Raw genomic sequence first — 20,225 nt, 5'->3', positions numbered from 1 at the left:
TGAGGCTGATCAGGGACTAATTGACTGCAGGGCTTTTGAGGGTTGGAGACGCAGGGAGTGCGAGGGTGTGTTGGTGGAGAAAGGCTCGTTGGCTGAATGCTCTGGAGAGGACCAGCCAGACCATGAGTGTGACCTGTGGGGAACTTATCATTTGGATTACTTACCTGGAATACTACAAGAGGACGGTTTATTGGGAGGATCTGTACCTAAGTTTGGATTTTCACTGTTGAAGGGCTGAAGAGACATTATTTGACTTTTGATCACTGGAGAGCAGCCTACCTTAGTTATAGTTTGAGTTTGAAAACTATTTCTGTTAATTCCCTAAAAACATTATTAAATCCTTGTTTATACCCTAACTTGTGTCCTTGCACTGCTTGAGTTATCCCGCTGAGAGCTGTGTAGACTCTCATGACATCACAATCTCCACATGGCTATCTAGGAAAAAATATTTTGTGTGTGTACGCCCAACCTAATGGGGGGGTCACATTTCATGTCGCCATTAGGTGGCGCTCTGACTATGAGTCAATATTGCAGTGCAGACGTGTTCAGGACGGGACTACTCAAGTATGAATATTTTGGAGAAGAAACGCTGAAGTTATAACAGCTTTGATGCTTTTGGCGAAGGTTCAAAATAGTAGCACAGTCATGGCATTACCCTGGCCACACCCCTAAATATTCTGGACATCTTTGGATAACTTTTTGTCCTTAAGGCCTTTCCAACCATATATCTAATGATGGTATTAATCGGATCAACGGTTAGTTCAAGTACAACCCCTGTGAATGGCCAAAAACGGCCAAAAATGGACATAGGCTTCGAGTTTCGTGATGATTGGCCCAAAGGTTATGTTGTCGGTGCTCGGGCCCTAACAAGCCAACTTATCCTGATGCAAGATCAGCTTTTTAAATCACCCGGTGGCGTGTCGTGATGAAAACGTAATTTCTGATCCGGCTTGCCTCCTCTCCCCGTTTAGATGGAGGTTGACTCGCCTTGTTTCTCCTCTGTTATGGTTTTGAGACAACCTTCATTGCTGCTCAGAGGAGGAACGCTGTGGGGAAAAGGAATGATCATCCCGCAATGAAAAGGCAGCATAAAATGAGCTATAGAAAATCTATAGTTATGAAATTAAACCAGAAACAGCATTGACAAAATGTAAAAGTTTATTTACAATGCAATCAGTATTTGTATAGAAGGCACATGTGGAAGGAAACTTCTTGATGCTTACTGGACATTACATACTATCCCTGTGCTTTAAATAAAAATGATCTGAGTGCTATGAAGAAAATATAGATGAATGCTGTAAATATAATCCTGAACCAATAATCGGTAAGCTACAGTCCGCCACTGTAGATGAGCATCACAGAGAGAAGCATTGAATATCATAGAGTATAAACAGTATAAACATGATCATATATGTGCTTGTTAGAATAACAGTTTACATTCCTCCTGCAGTCCCTGGGGTTCCAGACCCCATGTAGAGGTACAAAATCAGTCATTAATCTCTTTCTTGTGTCGTTTCAGCTAGTTGCTCTTTGTGGTGATGCATGAAAACTGAACTTTGTCCTTCCCTCCATGCACTAATCCACATTCTATTTTGTTCATATGAGTTTCAATCAGATCAACATTTTAAGTGAGACCTGAGTTTCAAACTCCTAAATGTTGTTTGTCGATACAGTCGCCATAGAGATGCTGTTACCATAGCGATACAGCAGCTGTGATGACGGAGCAGTTACAAGCTAATGAGACTCTCCTCGTCTGCCTCTGGCTCGGCAGCGTCCACGGCTGGTAGAAGGCTTTCTGCAGGAGGAGCTGGAGGCGGGTCGGTGGGGCAGCTGCGGGCCGGCGGCGGCTGGGTGATGGGCTGGTCGATGGGGTGGTAGACGAAGCAGTAGTCTCCAGGTTGGGAACTGTTCTTAACATTGAGGGCCACCTCTGTAGGAGCCAGGAGATGGTGAACACCGTCCATATACACGCTGAGCATGTAGGAGTCTGGGGGAAACAGAATGATAACGTAGTGATGCTATAACAGTAGTCCAGAACAAATTGTTGACACTGGCAGTCATAAACACGACTCAAATATGACTTGTTTCTAGTAAAGTATTAGCAGTAAGGTAACTAACTTGACAAATTTGATTCAATCTGATTGTAAAGATTATCTGACAACCTTCTCAAGCTCTTTCATTCTCAAAGTTACAGATTGATTCATGGATGGATGTCACAATGTTACCGGTTGAAGTTGATCGGGACTGGCTGGTGTAAGCACGCGACATGTTATGTTTTCCAGGAAAAATAAAACATTGGATTATGTTACTGGAAATCGGACAAAATTTACTTTCTTTTGCATTTTTTCAGCATATATTGGTTAATTGGTGCACAATATGAACATTGATAACACTAGACTTCATATTCTATTGTGTAAAGTGCGGACCTGAATTGTGGTGCCTGGTATCTGTCAGACATGTACCTTGTTCGAAGCGTGCAGCACACTGCTCAGCTAGCTGTTGCATGGTGGTGGTGGGGAGGACTCCCAGGGTTTTTGGGTTGGTTCCGATCGTTGGACAACACACTGTCAGGAAGTCCTGTTCAAAGAAACACACAGAAAGTTACACAAAGATGGACATCTCAGCCCGTTTCTCCATCCGAGTCCTTACTTCTGTGCACTTATAAGCACATCTGTCAGTGTGTTTTCCTACTTGTTAGTTTGAAAATATCAGTTCACGAATATTGCATTGTAATCATATCATGCTTAAGATAAGATAAGATAAGATAAGATAGATCTTTATTGTCCACCGGGGTGGAAATTTGTCTTTGGCTCACATGATATCAGAAATGACAAACTACATCACATAACAACAAGAGTCAGTCAGACAGTTAAAAGCAGACACATAGATAAAAGACGACTCATACAACAATTCATACAATTGAATGCTTGCAGCCATAGTACACACCTTTTCAGCATGCAAGTCACTAGAACGTTTTTAGGTCACACAGTGTGAGATTGTTGATTATGCGCTATGTGTGTGTGTCTGTGTGTGTGTACCCGAACAGATCCCTGCATACGTTCCTGGTTGAGCGTGCGTCGTCTCTCCCAGCGGTTGATGGAGTCCTGAACCTCTCTGCTGAGCTGCCGTGTCGCTGACCTCTGCTGGTCAAAAGTCTTAATGTGCTCCAGAGCCCCGTAGGTGGTGGTCAGATAATAGGAACCTACACACGATCAATAATGATGATCAATAATTTGATGACAAGAAATGATTGACTGTAAAACTGTATTTACTGTTGACCTTCTCCTAGAGCCAACGACGGGTCCATCAACTCCATCATGTATTCAACGTCCATCTGCAGGTTGGACAGATTGGATCGAGCCAGGACGTACATCATTACAGGCAGGAAGTCATCAGCACCATGGGCCCGCCCTAAACACACACAAACACACACACACACACACATTATTTTGGCAGGGTAAACTCCAGAGAGGAAACAATTTCTGATTGAAGATACGGAGACGTTCCTTATTTATCTTGGACTAAAAACAGTAGAAGGCTGATGTTTTGTGCCAATATGTGATTTTTGAATGTGACCAGCTGAGGAAGATGAGACTCAGAATTTGACTTTGACAGAACATTACTTTAGTCCAAAAAGTCTATTTCAAATAGACAATCATTGTCAAATGAACAGCTATAGAACTAGCATACACTTTTCTGAATTAAATCTATATTATGACAATTTGAACCATTACTGTAGGTCCAATATCAATGAAAGAGCTGTTAAACTTGCATTCTCTCTACTGGCCATCAGGGGGCAACTCCTCTGGTTGCAAAAATAAGTCTGATTGCATGGAAGTCAATGAGAAAATTACCCTTCTTCTCACTTGATTTTCCAGTAAACATGAGTTTATCTAGTTTCAAGTCTTCTTCAATCCAGCATGATGTTCATTTAGTAAATTATGATCCATGTATAGTGAAATACAACATAAAGCTGCTTTAGGGCGGGGCTACCTTGTGATTGACAGGTCGCATGTTCTAGTCTTGCTCGATGTGTAAAGTGTCCTGAGATAAACTTTGTTGTGATATGATACTATAAATAAAATTAAAATTAAAATAGAAAACTGTTTATTATCTACGTTAATACGAGTAATGACCAGCTAAAATTCACTAGTTAACACAGTACCTCGTTAATCTGAAACACCTGTTGCTCTGGATTGGTTGTCATCCCGTCTGAATTCCTTACTTGAGTCGGAATATCGATTCTGACAACTGAAAACGTGACAACCAGATATTTTGATGCTTAGCTCCACCCTCTCTTGACACGTCTGGTTGCAAAAACCAAGATGGCGACGGCCCAAGTGCTGAACTCGAGGCTTCAAAACTGTTGTCCACACACCAGCAGGTGATGTCATGATTACTTCATCCATTTCTTATATATGGTCTATACTCCTGGCAAGTTTAGAATGTATGGTCGGAGGTTGAAGGACTGTTTGGGGTTCTGACCTGGACAGCTGACCGACATGGAGTCATAGATGATCTTGCAGGACTTCAGCATGAGCTCTATCTTCTTCTGGGGAGAATACTCCAGATGGAGGTTGTTGAGTTTGATGCTGATCTTCTCCATGGCAGAGGCCTCAGGGACGGCAGTGCTGATTCCCATTGCTGTGGTGGTGCTGCCTAGGACGACAGACTGACACACACACACACACACACACACACACACACACACACACACACACACACACACACACACACACACACCATCAGCATCACAACTGCTCTTGGTACTATGAATATAACACTGCAGCAGTGCTCGGTCCTACCTGGTTCTGGGCCAGTTGCTTCAGGTTGCTGTTGTTGGTGTGCAGTTTCTCCAGGCTCTGGTAAATTGGCTCCCTCAGTGGTTTCAGCACACTCTTACACAGAGCAGCTTCTACTATGCTCTCTACATGGACACACACATATTCATGTAATTAATTTAGTATCGCCGCATACACCAGCCAATATGTGCAACATCGATTTGTGAGAAATCCAATATGGTAGGAGAAATGATATCATTACACAGTTTGGCCAGCAGAGAGCACTACCACTTACAAAAAACATAACTGTGATAAAATAAGACTGAGAGCATGTATTAAAACAAAGTGTGAAAATACAATACCAAGGTGAATGATTTGTGATGGAACATAACTAAGTTAGCTAGCTAGCGAGCAAGCCAAGCTAACAAGCGTGTGCGACAAACTGAGACTTTCTTGACTTGCAAAATGTAATTCATGGTACAATTCAAATGGGATCGTGTCTCGCCGTTGACGTTTCCAAATAAGGTCCCATGGGGAACACCAGAAGGGGCGGGGCATACCCTCTTTATTGGATGAACCCTGTCTGGTAAAGTCCCTGCTCCCAGTTAGTTATCCATTTATAGATTACAAACTCAAACATCATCAGGGTTATTTTGTCAGATTTTAAAATGACAGAAGGCATTACACAACTTTTTTCACAGGCTGATAATAATATAAACACTATAGAACAAATGACATAACAGTTTTACAAAATTCCTCATACAGCCAGTCCCACATAAGAATACTTTCAGAATGAAGGTGAGAGACGTTACCCAGTTTGTCTTGTGTATACTGGTGCTGGGGCTCCAGCATGGCTTGCAGCTCTGTGCTCTGCAGTAGGTAACTCTTCAGCTGAGTCATCATCTGCCTGATCTCCTGTAACAGCTCAGTGGAGGAGGAGTGGTTCATCATGGTCTCCAAGGTGAAAGCACGGTGCTCTTTTACCTAAATCCAAAACATATGAAAGTTTCAGTTTGTATTTCACATCTATCCAGCCAGGAAACCACATAGCTGGTTGTTGAGCGTCCTCACCAGGTTACCAAAGTAGCTCAGCGGGTCCCTGGCCAGCTCTACGATGCGCTGTGTGAGGCGGCGGTCGTGGCTGATGAGGCCGGTGAGGACGGTGGACAGGCGGTGGCGGGCTCGGTCCAACATAACGGTGGTCGGGGTTCTCTTGACCGTTACCTTCGGGCTCTCTGCAGGGCGACTGGAGAGAAATCACTTTCTTTCATTGACCAGTAGACTAACCCTCTCCACCACAGTGTCCATGTGACACATGACACACTTTAAGGTTCAAATATGGAAACTTAAAGTATGTAAAGTATGACTCGTGACTGTGAATCCCTGTGGTACCAATTGATTATGAGGTCCAGTCTTCAATCGGCTGAGACCTTCAGTGCAGTGTCCTTTACGGATGAATCTGGACGCATAGCTCAAGACCATTTGATGATGATGATATCTTACATGTTTATCTACATAGTTTCTGGCCTGAGAATGTTGCAGGGAAATCTTTTGATTTAACTGCGATTGTTATTCAAATTAGCATAGAATAGGTTAGAATGACTATTAGTTTAGTATGGAAAGGTTTGTATGGATAATGGGCTAGTTTGAATAATAGGTTAGAATGAATAGTATGTTGGTATGGATATGTTAGTATGAATTATAGTTGAGTATGAAAAGTAGGTTAGTATGAATAATAGGTTAAAATGAATAATAGGTTAGAATGAATAATACGTTAGTATGAATAATATATTAGTATAAATTGTAAGTTAGTATGAATAATATTAGTATGAATAATATCTTAGTATGAATAGTAGGTTAGTATCAATGATATATTACCCGTAGTATGAATGATAGGGTAATATGTATAACATGTAAGTATGAATAGTAGGTTAGTATGAATAACATGTTAGTATGAATAGTAGGTTAGTATGAATAACATGTTAGTATGAATAGTAGGTTAATATGAATAGTAGGTTAATATGTATAATATGTTAGTATGAATTTTAAGTATGAATAATATGTTAGCATGAATAGTAAGTATGAATAATATGTTAGTATGAATGACAGGGTAATATGTATAATATGTTAGTATGAAGTGTAAGTATGAATAACATGTTAGTATGAATAGTAGGTTAATATGTATAATATGTCAGTATGAAGTGTAAGTATGAATAATATGTTAGCATGAATAGTAAGTATGAATAACATGTTAGTATGAATAACATGTTAGTATGAATAGTAGGTTAATATGTATAACATGTTAGAATGAATAGTAGGTTAGTATGAATAAAGGTTGGGACTTTGAACAGAGTGCAGGACTCTGGTGCCTCTCTACAGCGAATCCAGACCTACTTGTGGTTTTGCTCCTGGTCCTGGTTCAGCTCTCCTTCTTCCTCTGCGCTGCTGGTGGAGCAGGAGTCGGGGTCCGTTAGTAGGACTGTACCCCCTTGCGGGGAGTACAGCGACACATCTGGCCGCCGTGCTGGGGAGGGAGGAGGAGGCACTCTCGCCCCAGCAGTCTGATTGGCTGATCCTCCTCCAGTCTGGTTGGGGCAGACAGGTGCGTCTGGGGAACATGGTTTCCTCCTGGGTGGAGGGACTGGACGGGATGGTCTCTTCACTAATGGCGGACAGTGGGAGCTGGATTTGTGTTTGTCCTCCTCTTTATCCGTTTTAATCTCTCTGTCGTCCTTCTCCTCCTCTTTCTCTCTCTTCTCCCTGTCCTTTGTCACCTCCTTCTCTTGCTGCTGGCTACTGTTCTCTTTTCCAATCCCCTCACCCAGCTGACCTGATTTACTTCCCATCCTCTCCTCTCCTCTCTCTCCTCCGCCCTCTCTCTCACTTTTCTTTGCAGGATTTTGTCCCTTCTCTCTCTCCGTCCCCTCTCCTGCCTCTCGGTCAGTGCTTTTCCTGGAGGAGGTGCGACGGAGAGGAGCAGGAGGCAGTGGAGGAGCAGCTCGGCTCTGTGGGGGGACGGGGGGCCTCGATGGAGTAAGTGATGCTGACATTGACTTCCTCTCTTCTCTCTCCCCTACTCCTCCCTTTCCTTCCTCTTTTCTCTCAGCTGCTAGAGTTACAGAAGCCGAAGTGTGAAGCGAGGGGGGGGAGGAGAAGAGGAGGCCCGTCCCTGACCCTGAGCCCAGGCTGGGGGGTCGTGGTGGGGGGCGCTTGTATTTAATGTCCTGGTTGGGTGAGGTTTTCGTCTGACCTTTGACTTCTGTGCTGATCTTCGGTGGAGATTCTCCATTCTGCAGGGAGGAGGTGATGTTTTCATTAATGATGAGGTCAAGTTTGGAGATAGTGGAGGGGTCCAGGTCTTTGTTGGGGGTCTCCTCCACAGTGACTGGATTGACATACATGTACAGTCTGCTGTGGTTCTGATCCAAAACCAGGTCCTGGTTCTTAGCCTGCTGGTTCAGCTCGGATGTCCAGAAATCTACAACAGATGCAGTCAGTGTTTAAAAAAAGTACTTGTGTTTCTTTGCAATCGTCTGACATTGTATGACTATATGAAAACTGATTGACTGACTGAGCTTGATCGTTCATTGTAAATTGTCAGACTATTCCTTGAAGGATATATGTCTAGAACATTTAGATTGAATATGTATATTTATTCATTTACAGTGCTCTGACTTTTCACCTCTCACCTCTCACCTTTTTATGCCCTCTGTGATCTGTAATATAATATAATTCACATATATTCCTCCCGTATTCATTACATTGCTTGTGTGTGTGTTTAATAATTTAAATATTTAGACTTTTTCCTGTGTCTGTATATTTTCAAACATACTGTTATTCATATATATATATATATATATATATATATATATATATAGATACTCAGTAGAGTGACGTGATTCCTTTATCTTCTGCTGTATGCTGCTCCTTGTTACAGCAATGACACAATTTCAACGTGCTAATGATGTAGATTTATCTACCTGCACCCTTAGCAGCGATGACCTCCAGCTCCTCTCTCTTAGTTGCCTTGGTAATAGCCCGGGGTAACGTCAGTGGGATGGCTAGAATGTCCCTATTTCATCATAAAGACCCAGCATTAAGTGAAAGCAAGGACTTTAAATAGGATGACATAACACAATCTGGCTGTATTGTGTGTCTTTGTGTGTGTGTGTGTTGAGATGTATCTAATATGATGTTATGGATGTTTAGTGTATATAGATACTCAGTATAGATAGGTGTGGTTTTTTTTATTGATATATTGTGTATGTTTATGTATGTTTACTGTTTCTGTACATGTATATGTGTTACCTGCTGGCACAGTAGAAGGAGATCAATTTGAAGATGTCATCAAAAACTAGAGAGGAACCATCCAAGTGAAGAACTGCGACAGGAAACAATTGAAAACCCAATCACTCACTGCTCTGCCATCTGTGCTCCGCCACAGAAATCTTTGCATTTTACATTTGAAAATCCTCTCTGCAATAGTGTGTAACACGTACACGCCTTGTGTTGTTTGACCGGCAGGCTGTGAACGTGCAGCGGCCCTTGTTCATCAGGCAGCCGGACCCACAGTGTCATGGCCTTGTCCTCGGCGCTGTGAACCAGGAATGCCTGCAAATGTCAACATGTGATAAGCCTACAACTACGAGGTCAGAATGGAGAACAGGTACAGAAAAATGCTGAATCACATCTGTACACAAACTCATGCATAATGCAACAACAAAAACATAAATCCATGATTTTGTTTGCAAACATTTAAGATATACATTTGCATAAAGGTTGAGCAACAGCAAAAAACACACTCATTACATCAGCCTGTGTTAAAGCTCAACCAATATGGGTTTTTACATGATTTTAAAGGTTCCATATCATTTCTTAGATGGACAATTGTATGTGTGTAAGTCACAGAAAACTGGAGACTGGAAAATATAGATAATGAGGCTTAATTCAGTTGGCAAATGTTTAATGCATACAGTATAATTAAATATTTGAACATGGAAATTAAAGTTTTCAATATTTAACTAGAATGGGGATATAAGATAGTGTATTTGTGAAAATAGCTGAAAAAGTGAGAACGGGATTAATTAGTATGAATTTCATTGAAAAGTGGAACAATACCAATAGTTTACAAAAGATGTGTGAAAATTAATATGATCTTTTTTAATTTGAGTTAAATTTATTAATGAAGGGTGAACATGGGAGCGAGCTTTTTTAATTTTAAGAAGGTCTACTCAGCAATCCAACGTTGCCGTGGTGATGGTAACAGACAGAGTATTGTATAGTAGATAAAGCACACCTGTCATACAACTGCTTCCCAGACAAAAATCGTAACTCCTATCAATAACATATTTAACATGAGGAGTTAGGAGCCGCTGATTAACACACTGTGTGAAATGTGTGTGTGGTGGTAAAATTGTGAGTCGGGGAGCAGTAAACTGGTGCTGTTTGCTGTTTTATGTTATCGGTTAACATGAGAGTCTATGTGGCGGTTGGTTGGAGATCCTCTCTCTAACAGTGCCATCGATAGCAACATTGCCGACGAAGCTAACGTTGTTTACCTTTGGGGTAATTGGATGGTGTGCTATATTCCTAAGCGACCATGAGCTAGCCACTTGGGCTACGTAGACAAAGCATAGAAGCTCGGATTACAACACACACAGAAGGAGAGCGACTTATCTCTCTTTAACTCTCCGCTCAGGTCAACATAACTCCACTTTATGTAGCAAATAGTTTTAGCTAATACCATTAACTTTGGAGGGAGAAAGGCTAACTGTTAGCCTATTTCTAGGCTTCCAGTGTTTATGTTGAAGTAAGCTAAACATTTCCCTGCTCTAATAGCCAGTGGAGGATTTAGGCATGGGCGAGATGGGCAGTCGCACAGGGCGGCATTCGGCCACGGTGCACTGTGGCTCGGCAAGTTACTGTTAAGAAAGTTTAGTTTAGTTTATACAAGTAAGAGAAGGGGGAGGGGGCGGAGGGGGGATGACCTTAGGCCTCCCCACTGGAAGCCTGACGTAGGGGGAGCGGGGATCTATCAAACAGTACACCTCTACCTTTGTACGTTAGCTACTAATGCAGTAAGTAAAATAGATCACACTACGAAATGCTACCAAATAACCACAATTCATATATAATAATGTGAAGAATAATGTAAAATCAGTCTGCACACCTGCAAGGTACACATTTGCAGTCTCACATGCTTCACAATATATACGCACGTTGCAGCAAGCCAAAGCTTAATCTCTCTCCATTGTGTGTTATTTATCCGTGCTATTTTTGTTGCTATCTTTCTAAAAGTGGTCCGAAGCTCATTTGAGATTATGGCTTTCCTCGATCCTGGTCTTGCTGTTTTAGCCGTTTAGCAGCTCAGCAGAACTGGTTCAGGGGTTTGGTTCATGAGTAACAAGTGGTGGTCTTTGTGTGTCGAGTGCCCGTAAGTGTGTAAACAATTGAGACAGACCTTCTCCCCTGATGTCACTGTACAATGAGATAAAGCCTTCCAGTTAATAAAACTCAAAGTTAAACTCTAATTCAAAGACTTGAGGCTGAAACAGTGTGTGAATGTGTGTGAGTCTCACCCCGGCCGTCTCTTTCTCCATGATACTGGTGGTTTGGTCTTGGCTGAGTCCTTTGGGCTGCCATACGGAGACACTCCCAACCAGCTGATCCATGGGACTCAGCAATGGAGGAGTTGGAGAGGATGGAGGAATAACAGGGGGAGGTGGAGGAGGGCATGAGGAGGATGGTGGGATTGTTGGCAATAATGGAGCAGGAAGAGGAGTAAAAGAAGGAGTAAGATCAGAGGAGACATTTGGCTGCAGAGGTAGAGGAGAGACTGGAGTAGGGGAGAGAGGAGGAGGAAGAGATGGGGGAGGAGGGTTGGAGGAGAGAAGGGGAGGAGCAGAGGAAGTAGGGGGATTGGGGGAGAGATGGGGAGGAGGTTTGGAGATAGGAGGTTGAGGGGCAGGAGGTTTGGAGATAGGAGGTTGAGGGGCAGGTGGTTTGGAGACAGGGGGTAGAGGGGGAGGAAGGGTTGGAGGAGTGGACACAGGTAGGGGAGGACAAGAGGGGAGCTGGGAGGACCTCACCGTAGGAGGTGGCGGTTTGGGCCGACATGGCCGGACTGGAGGGTTGGAGGAGGGCAGGGAAGGTGGGGAGAGGGGAGACGATGGAGGGATGGAGGCAGGAGAGGGGGAGGATGGAGTGTCCTGGAGTGATCCTGTCACTGGGCTTGTGTGGCTGAAGGAAACAAAACGGCTGAAGGTCAGAAATGGGAACAACATGCAGAGGATTTGTGTGCCTTGTCTCTGCTTCAGTTTGCCTCCAGAAACAAGCATCTGGTCACCAGGACTTGACTCATTCTCAGTGACTGCAGAAAACCTGAATGGAGTTTAAGTTTTACCCCGTGTACTGGATGCAGTTTGTGACACATGATGTGTTTGATTACTGTGAATAATTGGAACCATTGTTGAGAGGACCAGAGCCCGTCCATTTGCTTTAAGGAATCTGCTGCATTGTTTTGCTTTATGGCAGGAAATGGAAAGATGCTCTGCTGTGCAGTGGTATCCTCATTCTTAGCCTTTAACTAGTCAGCATGTTAGCTGCAGCTAATACCGCCAGCTAGCCTAGCTGGCTAGTGCCTGTTTGTCTCTTGTCCTAACCTTTGCTCTTCATAAACAATTGTTTAACTCCAGGAAGGGAGAAGAGGCTCAAGTGCAACATGTCATTGTAAGAGGAAGCAGTGTGGGTCTGTGGGAATAGGACAAGGTAGTCTTAAAGGGACAGTTCAACCCCAAATCAAGAATACAAAACTTAACAGCAATCCTGTTGTTCACAATGTCATGTTGAAATTATGGTTGAAAGAAAAACAATTCCTACATGAAAGTGCTTACAACAAGATCTGTGGATTATCTCCAGTAAGAGTAGGAGTTGCCATCTAGTTCCATTATATTTGAGGGAAGGCAGTCAACTCTAACCAAGATCTCCAACTTGACAGCTCACATCAATGATGATTTCGGCCTATTTTAGGGGGGTGGTACTACCCTCAATTGTTCCCAAGCCCCCCCAAATAATTTGGCTTTTTTTGAAAAAAAAAAAAAAAAAAAAGGTTTGAGTCTTTATTTTCAGAATAATCTATACTGATGAAAGTGTATACGGTACATAGAGTTTAAGGATTATAGCATCATAGTCTGTAGAAAGAATATACTTTAGAAAGAAGCATTTCTGTAAAGCCAATTTGTCTTTTTGTTTTTGATTTAAATACAGAATAAAGCCATACAAAATACAGTTATTTGGATAAGTTCATATTTATGTTGTCAGATTTCACTGTGACCTTTATAACCAGTCTTGGTTTATTCTATACTTCATGACATATTACTGAGCAGAATCCCACTCTGATTGAACCGATCTACAGGACAGTAACTGGTGTATTTAAAGTACTTTCTTTAGACCTGCAGCATCTCTAATGGAGAGAGGAATTAGATACGGTATCACTTTAAGACACATTTACATCATCAGGTTCTGAGCATGCATCTTTAATGTGACTAAAAGTGAACATGACAGTAACTCTTGTTCAACAGAACAGAATGGAAGAAGACAATGTCTGTTGCTTTTAACTGGTTGCCAGCTGGACTTCTTCACTGGTTGTAGTTCCGAGAAGTCCAGTGTCCGGTGGTCTGATGGTTTCACTTTGTAAAGCTCAAAATAACACCTTCTATATTTGTTTGATCTCTAAACCACACTTTCATACAACCAACACTGCTTTCAATAACAACGTGTTGATATGAACTCGGTTTAATACCGTGTCAGTCGAAATGCTGTGTTTGCAGTTAGAACAACATGAAGGGTTTCAATGAGAGGACAACGTGACCATCAGTCCAATTTTAGATTTTATACAACTGCTTCCAGTGCTGCTCACTTCCCCCTTTCTAAGCTTTGGTGAGCTATAAGACAAACCACAGGAGTCCATCTCGGGCTCTGATAGCAGCCAATCACTTCATAAAATCACCAAACAGGAAAGGAAATGCACAGGAAATGCTGACTTTTAACAAGAAAGAAATTGGCTATGTGAACCCTTATTGACGTTATCAATTAACTACGATTTTAAAGGACAGGTCCATTATTTAAGTATTTGTTTTTTTTCTTTATTAACGTTTTTAAGTAATTCTGTGGCTTCCCAGTGATGATCACCAACATTCAAATTTTTGTTAAAATTGTGTACAGTATGTTTTAGTGTCAAAATGCTGTTTTACCGAGAACTTCTAACAACATGTTCTCATGTAACCTGTAACAATGTGGTGAATAGCACAAATTGTATTCCACCCCGTTTTTGTTCAGTAGTGGCAGTTGGGATGGGGCAATATAGGATTTTATCACAGATTCTGATAAAAAACCTTCACAATAAAGGTGTGTTCACACCAAACGCAATGCAAATTATTTGTGCGGCACAATTGAGTATAAACTCAATGCAAAGATGTGAATACACGTGGATCCTTGATGTAATGATGCAAATCTTTTGTTTATAATAATTTCCACATGGCACTCTGACGTGAAGCCAATCAGCATTGAGATTCTCCTCCTGAAATGGAGACAGAACATATCGTAGCGGCCCGTGGTCCCAGAGCTCTAGAGTTGTATCTTACATTTCATACAGAGACCAAACCAACGCCGCTATTTATGTTGAGTTATTTTAAATGTTTAAGGATCAGCTGCAGTGCTCTGATGGATCCAAAAGCCATTCTGAAAACAAGCACAAGCACAATTCAGCAGTCAAAAGCCTTTGTAAATAAAAAGGTTTTCAGGCCTCTAGCTACTTTGTTATTATTTTTATGTGTTTATTGCAGTTAAATTACAACAAAATAGTTTTGGGATCATACCGCTGTAGTAAACCAGCCGATGTGTGGCTTGCTATTCACTGTTGAATTCAGCTCAATTAAATTCATCGAGCAGCTCTGCGTGAACAAAAACAGGACACTGTTGATTAGCCGACATGGGAGTTCACCATGTAGCTACAAAGCAGTGACTGTGGTGATTTCAGCCATGAAACATTGTTGGTGTCTACATGGAAGTAAGCCCCGCCTCCTCATTCGTGTGTCTCGTCCGGGTGACACAAATAAACACACATTAATAAACACAACGGATCCTGCGGCAAAACACGGCTTATGTTGATTTTCCGTTATCAGGATAATTGAAATATTGTTACGAGTGACAAAACTGTTGAGTTGACTATTTGAGAGACCTGAAAAATAGAGCCTGATTTAAAAAATACATGATGCAAAAATACATTTTAAAAATGTATTTATGCAGCAAGTCATCATATTTAATATCATTTGATTTTTTTTCACTAAAAAGGATGTTTTAATATTATCGGGAAAATATTGTGAATCTCAATTATTTGGACCAGGATAATAGAGAATATTATGATATTTTCATATCATCTCATGCCTTGGTGGCAGAAACCTCATGACATCATAATATCTGAATAAAGTTGAATAAAGAATAGAATCAACCATCTGCACGGATAGATCCAACTAGAAGTAAGTGAGGAAATATATTTTTTATGTAATTAGGGTGAACCAACCCTTTAACATTTCCATTAAAAATACAGATATATGAGTGAGATTCACACTCTATCTGATGATCTGCCTCCTTTTAACGATTTGTTTCTTCAGCCACTGAATAACTTTGATCTTTTTAAGTCACATAGAATGCAGTTATGAGTGAGATCACTCTTCTATGATCTTAAAAGGAATATCAGCAGAAATTCACAGGAAAGGAAATCACGTCTTCAGCAGTCCTGTTTGTCTCAAGTCATGCTTGCTCACAGGAAAAGGAGGAAATCACCATTAAGTCAGCAAAATGTTGCTCTGGGAGATGTCAGTAAAGCTCTCAGCATTCAGAAACACACTTTATTTGACTTTATCTGCATCACATCTCATATTTACTACATGTTATTATAGTCCGGAAGGTGTGAGTAATAATAGAATTATGCGGTTCCAAAGCTTCACAGACCAATTGTTTTAAATATGTGATTAGCTTGCATTGCAGTCATGGGGAAAGCAAACCATAACTTTACCAAGTACTGGAAAGTAACTAACTACATTTACTCAAAAGTACTATACTCAAGTACAAATTAAGACTTTACTTGAGTATTTCCATTCCACACTACTTTATACGTCTACTTCTAAGACAAATGTAGTATTTTTTACTTTCCAGATCAATGAATCTACCCAACAGTATATAACACATATAGAATATATCTTCCCTGTGCAGCTACAACCACAATAAAATGATAGACCATTAATCATATTAATACTTCAACAATGAAGTATAAGTAAGTACACTCAAAATCTTTCAGCAGTACTTTTACTTTTGATACTATAAGTACATTTAGCTGATTTGACTGAAGTTACATTTTCAATACATGACTTTTTTTTGCAATGGAGTATTTTCATACTGCAGCACTGATACTTTAACTAAAGTAAGGCATGTGAATACCTCGTTCACTAGGTCGTTGTTTGACCTAACATGACCTTCAGGTTAATCGCATTCTCATGAAGAAAGGAAAAGCAACACAGTCCAATCTTTCACTAAATAAATGGAGGACATGTCATCATTCTTATTATTACCTCATTGTCAAAGCAGGAAACAAACACAGCAACTTCAGCCAGCCTCAACATGTTAACTGACACAAAGTCCAACTGGTAAAAAAACCTCCTGAATCACATCATCGCCAACACGCAGCCTTCACTTTAAAGTGGAGGAAGTTCTACTGCAACTGTGTACATTTAAGGTCAAACAAACAAATCCCAGCATGCCTTACAACAGTCAGTCAGGGGCAACTTTCAACCACTCACATTTGGAAGAATGTTTCTCTAACAAAATGGTTACCACTCAGTAGGTACAGTTCATGTATTAGAAGTCTCATTTGGTGAGAAGCTATTGACCTAAATATCAGTCGGTGAGTCATCACATCTGTTTTTCCTGCTCTGGCTGTTTTCGACTTTTGACCCCCCCAGCCCCCTCACCCGTGCACGGCAGTTAAACCCCCCCCCCCAGCGTATTCTCACCCAACGACATTACCACAGACCCCTCACACACTCACCCGGTGTCCTTGGAAACAACGCTGACTTCCATCATACTTCCACAGACTGAGTGTTTGGCTGCTCGCTGTCACTCTGTCTCTACTGTCTGCTCCATCCAAAACCCCGCCTTTTCTCTGCCTCCCCCTTTTGTCTTCCTCCGGAGCAGGACTGAAAAAGGAAAAAGGCAAAGGGAAAATATGTTTCTCCGTCAGCCCTCCCCTCCGTCTCTACTTCCTGAGCTGGTCGTCAGGCAGGAAGAGGCCGAGCACTTTGGTCAGATCTCCCCCTGCTCTCTCTTCGTCTGCTTTTGTCTCTCTTACAACTTCTGTCACATGCAATCATTTTTACTGCTCATGTCACTCCTCTGTCCTCGTCATCCGTTTATGTTTGCATATTCAAACACACCTCTCAGTCTCGGGGATACGACCCTCAGATTCTGCATATGTGGCCCAAATATTTAGCAGATTCTCTGTTAGCCTCCTCCTCTCCTTCCTTCTCTCCTCCCCTTTTCTTTAAAGACTTCCAGATGCTCCCTCGTTCAAACTGTGGAATGTACAACTTTATGCCCCCCCCCTTCCCCCTCTCCCTTCCCTCTTCCCTCCCTACCCACCTCCCACATTCTGTCTAGATCCTCGTAGATCAGTCTTGGGGTTGAGCTGTGTTGGTGTGCAGCTTTCAGTGGAAAGCCTGAGTGTCCATGCACTGTCAGACCGGGATGATAGACTGAAAGACAGGCATGCATGTCTGATTTGGTGCAAAGGTCACTATCTCCCTTTGGTTCATTTACATTTCCTGTAAAACCTACAGATGCTAACGTGCGTGGACACGCATATGTGGTCAACGACGCACACACATGCAGGACACAGTCATTCAATCTCAATGCAGCCAAGTGTGGTGACAGCTGCTTCCTGTGCAAACATGCATGGTAAAACATGTTTTGATTCTGAAAACTCTTCTCAGCTGAATGTGAGGCGCAGGGAGGAACCACTGGAGGGAGCTATGGTACAGAGCATTAGTATCAGACTATAGAACCTCATCACACAATGAGAAACATGGTCAGTGCTCTTCTAGGCACCATTCCATCACTAACCATGTTGACAGGAGGGAACTGCTCATTGTTTAATATCAGTGTATTATAATGGTGCAGCTCCAACAATCCCGACCCAACCAAAGCCTGACTTAAATGATTGATTTGCCACAAGAGTCACATAAATTTGTTTTGGTGAAGGATATTGGAACAAAACAGTTTTAGGGACCTGATATGACAGAGTGATCAGCTGGGTGGCTTTTTATTGTTTTGTTGTTGTTTTTTGCATTGCTAAGCACATGACGTTCTCCTGTTTGGTAGGAGGACCCTGAACACCTCGAGCTGAAAAAAGTTCAAACTTAGGCCCTGATCACACTGCAGTGCGGGTCAAGCAGCTGATCAGCCTGTGTAGTGAGGGCGTGTGATCATCCGTGTGATCGAATGTGGATTCAAGCAGACGTGGAGCTCTTGTTCTGCTGTTGGATGAGGAGGAGGGAACAAAAGACCACAAAAAGATACAGACTAAAAAAAGTTCATCCTAATTAAAACGCATAATTTCAATCTTTCTTGCATTCGCTGTTGTCCGTTCCTACCCCACGTACCAGCATCAAACAGGAAGGAAGTGGTTAAGTCTGTGAATCTCAATTAGATTGGCTTCCTGGGCCAAATGAGACATTGACAAGCAGTGTGACTCCACGCCTGGCGCTGAAAAGTTGAGAAGATTTGAACTTTATGCCATCCCATTGTCATTGCAATTTGGGAAATTGTCACAAAATGCAATTCATTGGTTTTCGTGTCCGGAGACACGAATTGTGAATTTATTTTGTGTCCCTCAGCACTAAAACAGAGTCAGAGAGAATGAGAGGAAGGTTAGATGGAGTGGAAGCAGTTGCAGGAATCTGTGAGAAGGTGTGAGATGGCCTCTTTGAAGGCCGGGATGGAAATTAATTTGACCAGTTTGAGGTGTTTTTGTGGTGCATTCCAGTCAACGGCAGCAGCTGATGGAGAGTTTGGCCCACAGCTTAGACTGTAACAGACAGATGTGATGTGAAAATCAGAGTGTCGTGTCTAACCAGATGCCCAAGTATTTGTAGGTGGAGATGTGCTTCAGGATTGCTCCCTCATAGCTGGAGATGTTTAATGAAGACGGAGAGGGAGCACCTTTCCGATTAAAGCACATGGCTTTTGTCTTAAATGTGTTGAGTGACAGTTTCAGTTATGAGAAGGCATGTTGTACCTGGAGAAAGCTATCCTGGAGCGTGGATTGGACAGAGGAGGGAGATGGACCGGAGCCATATAGGATTGTGTCGTCACCGTAAAGGTGAATGAGTGAATTGCCAGCAGCTAGGGGGATGTTATTGATATAGATGGAAAACAGTGATGGGCCAAGTATAGAGCCTTGAGGGACACCCTTGATGAATAAGAGGGGGTGAGAGAGTGAATCATTAGGTCAGGGGGGCAGGGAGGACCATGGGCTGTGGCGGTGTGGTAGGGCCTTTGGACAGTGTATTCTCAAAGACAAAGCCAAACTTTATGAAATGGCTATTAAAAGTATCTGCCATAGCGGCCTTGTCTGAGATGACAAGATCATTCACATTCAGTGATAGGCCTACAGGCGTGGCTGAGGGCTTGTTCTGAAGTTTTCTTACCGTTTTCCAGAAAACATTGGGAACGGAGCTACACTGTGTGAATTGAGCCTTGAAGTAACCAGATTTGGCATGGCCTACGGCTTGTGTGGCCTTATTACAGAGCTGCCGGGATTTGAGGTAGACTGTGGGAAATTTCAATAGATGGTCTTTTCTCAATGCAGCATTCTTTTGATTGAGAAGAGATGTGCGCTCTTGTGTGAACCAGGGGCTGTGACGATTTTTTAACCGTTGTTTCTCGGGGGGTGCATGCTTATTGACCACAGCACTAAACTGGCATTTTAACAGGGACCATGCATCGTTCACAGAGGAAACCAGCCTGACTCTGTGCCAGTTAATGATAAAGCAAATAATGTGCATGTATTCAAATTGTTTACACCTGCCGTAACCTGGCCCAGCCTAAAATAGCCGTGTCCCAATTGCATCCTTCGGAGGACGCGGCCTTCACGGTCCACGTCGGCTGCAACATTAGTCTCTGAAGGATGGATGTTGCTTTTTGTGGATTTCTTAATTCTGCTTTTGTAAAAAAGCCTTCAGCCATTAAAATGCTTTGTGGAGCACAGGGGAAGTGCAGAGTTGAGTGATAATTCTCTCTTGGCTCTTAATTATGAGGAAGACATTTTACATAGTAATTGGATTAATTTTATTATTTTTTAAAGATACACTGCATAAGACATAAACAGCCAGT

The 20,225-nt window shown here is 42.1% G+C and overlaps 1 protein-coding gene across 2 annotated transcripts; it reads right to left on the bottom strand.

The window, feature by feature from the left end:
- Nucleotides 1-1,171: 1,171 nt before the first annotated feature.
- On the bottom strand, nt 1,172-17,292 carry rin3 (Ras and Rab interactor 3). 2 transcript variants are annotated; one of them, XM_084013987.1, is made up of 14 exons: nt 16,885-17,292; nt 11,360-12,020; nt 9,281-9,392; nt 9,090-9,162; nt 8,762-8,853; nt 7,176-8,259; nt 5,853-6,027; nt 5,594-5,765; nt 4,806-4,927; nt 4,486-4,672; nt 3,280-3,411; nt 3,066-3,202; nt 2,463-2,580; nt 1,172-1,987 (listed from the first exon to the last, which is right to left on the bottom strand). In XM_084013987.1, exons 1-14 carry the CDS (start codon nt 16,917-16,919, stop codon nt 1,728-1,730), a joined length of 3,360 nt encoding a protein of 1,119 aa, XP_083870113.1. In that variant the 5' UTR covers nt 16,920-17,292; the 3' UTR covers nt 1,172-1,727. The 2 variants fall into 2 exon arrangements, with proteins under 2 accessions (XP_083870113.1, XP_083870112.1); XM_084013986.1 differs by having other exon boundaries at nt 2,463-2,577; nt 3,039-3,202; nt 16,885-17,291.
- Nucleotides 17,293-20,225: the final 2,933 nt, after the last annotated feature.

The sequence above is a fragment of the Eutrigla gurnardus genome (genome assembly GCF_963514095.1).
Source record: "Eutrigla gurnardus genome assembly, chromosome: 7".
Lineage (NCBI taxonomy): Eukaryota > Metazoa > Chordata > Actinopteri > Perciformes > Triglidae > Eutrigla > Eutrigla gurnardus.
Note: the sequence above shows the minus strand (reverse complement) of the source record. Positions and strands in the feature narration are given on the sequence as shown.